This window comes from Canis lupus, chromosome 13 (assembly GCF_003254725.2).
Source record: "Canis lupus dingo isolate Sandy chromosome 13, ASM325472v2, whole genome shotgun sequence".
Taxonomy (NCBI): domain Eukaryota; kingdom Metazoa; phylum Chordata; class Mammalia; order Carnivora; family Canidae; genus Canis; species Canis lupus.
In genome coordinates, this window is record NC_064255.1 from 22,514,742 (window position 1) to 22,520,741 (window position 6,000).

The 6,000-nt window shown below is 39.3% G+C and overlaps 1 protein-coding gene across 1 annotated transcript in view; it reads left to right on the forward strand.

Annotated features, from left to right (window-relative positions):
• Positions 1 to 4,624, forward strand: part of FER1L6 (fer-1 like family member 6) — a 163,153-nt gene extending 158,529 nt beyond the window's left edge. The window contains 2 exon segments of the mRNA XM_035697460.2: positions 596 to 696; positions 2,634 to 4,624. Coding sequence (XP_035553353.2) covers positions 596 to 696; positions 2,634 to 2,817 — 285 coding nt within the window. The 3' untranslated portion in view covers positions 2,818 to 4,624.
• The last annotated feature ends 1,376 nt before the right edge of the window (positions 4,625 to 6,000 follow it).

Below are 6,000 nucleotides of genomic sequence, written 5' to 3' on the forward strand. Positions count from 1 at the left end.
ACTGGCACAGCACTCTGAAGAAGCACATGACACCATTTTCAAACCAGAGGGGCTGCTGCTTATTGAAGGAGAAGGAAAGAGGAAGTGCAAGAATAGAAGAATAATTTTGAAGCAATTTGTGGAGACAACAGAAACAAAGAAGGGTGACAGAAAAGCCATTTGGCAAATGTAGGGCCCCACCTACCAATTTCCTCTGGAGAATCACTGGCAGAGAAAAAAGACTGTAGCAGATTCAAAAGGGTTCTATCACTCAGGTAATTAGTACCTTTTCTAATTGCTATTGAGTTTCTATATAATCAGGTTTTGATTGAACGAGTACAGACAAAATAGCACAGGCAACCAAGGACATGTGTGTCTACATATGAGACCTCTTCCTTCATAAAACTCAACAGCAACATCATTTCAGAGCTTTTACAATTGGTCATAAAAAATGGCTTCTCCCAGAACCAAAAAGGTAACAGTTTTTCTCAAAATAAAGCAGCAGGATAGCCAAAATACTCCCTGGCATTCCCCCACACTGTACACTTCTAGAAGGTTAGCATTGCTCCCAGCAGGTCTTCATGACTTAGAAACGGAAACTTTTGTCTTTGTACAGGGCAAGGTTGAAGCCGAGTTCCACTTAGTGACAGCAGAAGAAGCGGAGAAAAATCCTGTTGGAAAAGCCCGGAAAGAGCCAGAGCCCCTGGCCAAGCCCAAGTGAGTGGGGTTGTGGGTAAAAGCATGGGAAAGGCCCTTTGTAGTCGCCGTAGCAGAGGACAGGTTATTTGTCTAGAGGGCCCCTCTGGGAGAACTGAGTCACAAGGAGGCAGCTAGCAGGTACATTCCAATCCAGGTAGCTTTTTGTTGCTAGAATTGAGAAATATTCTCAAAACAATATAGACTGTTTGGAAAATGGAGGGAGGGATCCCTGGGTGGCGCAGCGGTTTGGCGCCTGCCTTAGGCCAAGGGCGCGATCCTGGAGGCCCAGGATCGAATCCCACATCAGGCTCCCGGTGCATGGAGCCTGCTTCTCCCTCTGCCTGTGTCTCTGCCTCTCTCTCTCTCTGTGACTATCATAAATAAATAAAAATTAAAAAAAAGAAAGAAAATGGAGGGAGTACTTTTCTGCAACTGCCACATGAGCATTTCTAGAATAATTTTGTATATTTTCTCTACTTTTTTTTATGTGAATATGAATTCCACGGGAATTTTTCCTACTTGTTTTTGTATCATGCATACAGGATTGTCTTAATGTTTCATTTATCCTGTGCTGCCAAGTTTTGCTTTGTTGCCACAGTGGTCATAATTAGGATTTTTTAAATACCTGTGGAATATTCCATAGACTTGGTGCCCAGAATTGACTTGCTCACCACACTAGAACTGGATATTTAATTTACCTCTACCTTTTTCCATTATTGCAATATGATGAAAATATTTCTCTTTTCTAAGTTATTTATTTATTTATTTATTTATTTATTTATTTAAGATTTTATTTATTTATTCATGAAAGACAAAGAGAGAGAGAGAGACAGAGACATAGGCAGAGGGAGAAGCAGGCTCCATGCAGAGAGCTCGATGTGGGACTCCATCCCGGGTCTCCAGGATCACTCCCTGAGCCAAAGGCAGACACTTAACCTCTGAGCCACCCAGGTGTCCCTAGAAGTTATTACTTTAAAATAAATTCCCAGAAGTAGAATTACTAGAAGAAAGGGTTGCCCAAATCAGCTTAATCTATGGTTATATAAAAATTAAAAAGTAAATATATGTGGATATGAAGTATGTATACAAAATACTCCTTCAAATTGTGTTGGTCTTATCCTTCCTGAGATCCCAAATGTCTCAAGATGAGTGGTCCCTTCTCTACCTACTTTTCAACTAGTGTTAGAAACATAATGGAGGGACACCTGGGTGGCTCAGTGGTTAAGTGTCTGCCTTCAGCACAGACTATGATCCCGGTGTCCTAGAATCCAGTCCCACATCGGGCTCCCCACAGGGGGCCTGCTTCTCCCTCTGCCTTTGTCTCTGCCTCTCTCTCTGTGTCTCTCATGAATAAATAAATAAAGAACCTTAAAAAAAAAAAAGGAACATAATGGATACTGACTTATTCATTATTTCAAAATTACTCGTTAAGCTCCTACAATGTGAACCTACTTAAAAAACAACTACAACACTTTGAAGAACACTGAAGAACTTGTAAGATACAAGTTCTATCTTCTAAGAGCTTCCAATCTGTTTAGGGAAAACACAGACTCATAAAACAGTTAACAGAATATGGAAGACCAGCATGTTAGGTTCAAAAGGGAGCTAACGTCAAGTGATAGATGAGATAGGAACTTGGAAGGAGGGGGATCTTTATGGGCAAGGTGGTCAAGAACGAATTCATGGAAGGAGTGAGGCTTGAGGTGGTCAGGGTTGGACTAACATAGAGCAGTCAGACTCTTGCCCTCCTCCAGACCAAGCTTTAAAATGGTGTAGGAGTCATCACCCAAAATGTTGGATCGCTTCTGCTTCAAGGCAACATGGACTTCTCCCATTCCCAGGCATCCCCTTGTGGGCCTCTAGAAAGAGGGAATAGAAATATTTCCTGAGGTCTGAAGAATCCCATAGATTGGAATCATGGTCCCTTTCCTGATTTTCTCTCGCTTCCCTTGTAGCCGCCCAGATACCTCCTTCTCCTGGTTCGTGAGCCCCTTCAAGTGCCTGTACCACCTCATCTGGAAGAATTACAAAAAATACATCATCATTGGTTTCATTCTGATCATCCTCATCATCTTCCTGGTCCTCTTCATCTATACCTTGCCCGGAGCCATCAGCCGAAAGATCGTCGTGGGCTCCTAAAGAATCATGGAGGACCCAGGCCCCTCCCTGTTCCACTTATTCTCTCTTCTTCCTCATCTCTAAATATTTAAGAGCATGTGCTGTGTGCAGGCACTGTGCTGGGTCCTAAGGAGATGAGCCCAAAAGGTTGAAGAACCAGCCCCTCTAAGGACAGAGCAACCCTTCTTGGAGGAAATGGAAAAGGAGCCTCACCAACCTGCCCCAAACCCTGCCACCACCTTTCAAACTCAAAAGCCTTAAGCCATGTTTTCACCCATGGACAGCATGAAATGATGACTCCTTTGCCTCAGAGTAATCAATGGTGACCTCAAATTGACTTAGGTGAATGTTTTCTTTATGTAATCGGTTTTATTCTGAGAGGTCTAATTCTTGGTCTGAGATTTATTGGAAGCACTTTCTTTTAAATAAAATTTGTACAGCAAATAAACTGAAAACATTTTAGCAAATTGCTAGACATTCAACCTGCCCCATATATTTTAACCTTGTTTAAGCCTTACAGTTTAGAGAACACACTCACTTATTCAGGCTGTGAAACTGGTTTGAAGGAAATTTTTATCACCTAAAATACATCTTTTTGTTGGTTTTCCATTAAAGTCACCACTTATAGAGCATGTTCAATAATAGTAATGAGTTCTGGAGAAATCCATTTGGATTTATGCTCATTAATATAATTCCCAAGTGGGAATTTTATAAATATGAAATATAATTTGTGTATGTGTGTATTAGGGGGGACCCCCATGATACCAGTAGGAACTCTCTTTACCCAGATATGTAAGCCCCACTAAATATGGTGTTCCCATAGATCATGCTATGAATGACCACCATCCTTAGCACAATTCAGCACTTAGCCTTACCACCGTATGTAGTAGGTACTATCATAACTCTTAAGCACAAATTAATGTAAAAAGCAGTCCCAGAAATAATAACCTATGTACTTGTCAGATGGGGTCAAGTTTTTTGTTTTTTGTTTTTTTTTTTTTGTGAAAACCTTTGATTTCAAAGTACACTATCTAGATCCTCCTCCCCATCTAAAGCAGAGAGTGGAAGTGAGGGCTGGTGTTCTCAGTCAAAATAAGAAAACAAAAGAATTAGAGTGTGTGGTCTCATACACAAATAAATATGGCAACCATTTGTTCTTTCAAACATGAGGGGTCATTGGGCAGTATTGAGGAGACTGGGTTGGGGTTCCCTTCTCAACACCAGAAGTACCTGGGCAACGGCTTTCTTTAGATCATCTTGCACATATATAACTCCTCTAAAATGAAGGATATTTACTTTCACATGGAAAGTCATTCTAGAATGTTCCTCGCTGATCAAAATAAGATTGAAGCATGTTCTGTGTGATTTTAGACTCAGTGTTGTTCATTGAATTCTGGTCCTAGGTACTCACTGCCTCGTAACTATAATGCCCTATTTTCCTGAAGTGATGAAAAATAGAGCATTTTTTGGCATTGGCCACGTTCCTAGCAGGATTAGTTACATAAACTGTGCTTATTCTTGCTGTAGAATAACACAGGCACCAGTAATGGTGGAGTCAAAATCACTTGATGGCATGAAATGTATACATTGAGTTCACTGTAAGTAAAAAAATACATGCTAGAAAACTGTATGTACAGCATGATATAAAAAGAAAATATGTATACATGCATAGGTAAAGCCTGGGGGGATATGCCAAAATGTTAATAGTGATTATCTCCAGATAGCAGTATCTTTTTTTTTCTTGTTTTTCCTAAAACTTCTAAAATAAATATGTTATTTTTAATGTAAGAATTTAATAAACATAGATTTAAATGTGTTCATTTAAAAATTTTTATCGAGTGTCTCTTATGTATTGGGCAGTGGGGATGCAGCAGAGATAAGACAAACCTAGCCCCTTCTCCATGGATTTTACATGCTCCTCAAGGTATGGTTTTTACGTTTATTTATGGGGCATCCAAGAAGGGCACTGAGTAAGAAATGTGTTTCATGCATGAGGTTTAAGAAAAAGGACAACATACATCTGTGGTGTCATTTAAGAGGAGATGAACACCATTATTTTAGGATAGAATTAGAAATAAGGTATTATACTTTCTGCTGGATTCTGAATAGTAAAATGATAAATTTTGACAAAATAATGCATTTTGTTCAAATCCACACACACACAAAAAAGCTAAAAATTGAAAATCCTTCAAAGTTAAATAGAATTCATCGACTTTGCTTTGGTTCCAAAAGATGTCCGAATGCTGAAAAGCCTTTAGCAGAAGTATTTGAAACACTTTCAGATCAGATGGCATCATACGAAATGTGTGAGAAGAAGTGGCAAGCAAGGATAATTTTGGAATCAGCTATGTCTGGTGTTCTATACATAGGTTATCACTTATGGTCCGTCCTGCATGTAAAAAAATAAATAAAATAATGTTCTGGGCCTAATTTTGCAGTCTTGTCCCTAAAGATAATACAGACTAAAAACTTTTTTAAATTAAAAAGCAAAAACCCATTTCCCAAGTTGCTGTGAGTCCCTACTCATGTTCTTGAAAAATATTAAATTTGTTCATTGACAGGTTAGAGTTTTTCTTCCAGCTTAAATCTGTTTCAGAGCAGTTTTATTGTTATTATTATTATTTTACAATATTTGAATCCTTTCCTCCAAACTAAGCAAAAAAAGTCAATACCAGCAACACCACCATCACCAAACGAACAACCCAGAGGAAGATATCCAATTCCATGTCTCCAGTAGTTAAAACATTTGGTAACTTCCTTGCTCTTTCCCTTAAAACACATAACTGGAAATTAAGGGATTGACTTCACAGCTGGGGTCATTGGTATTTATTCATCCAAAGGATAATTATTGAGCTCCAAAGGATATCCAAAGGATAATTATTGATAATTATGAGGAATTATCCTCATTCCTGGTGCTGTGATCAACACTGGCTACACAAAAGTACACAATCATATAAAGTAAATCCCTGCTGTAGTAGAGCGTAGAGTTTCATGAAGAGAAGACATTGATCAAATAATCACATACATAGATAATTACTGACTGAGGAAAGTGTTGGGAATAGAAAGAGCATCTCATGGAGGGCCCACACTCAGTTTGGCAGTCAGGGGGACTTCCTGGGGAAGGAATGGCTGGAGGGAGAAGAAGGATAAGGAAAATGGAAAAGAAGAGCAGTCCTGACAGAGAAGATAGCACATGCAAAGGCC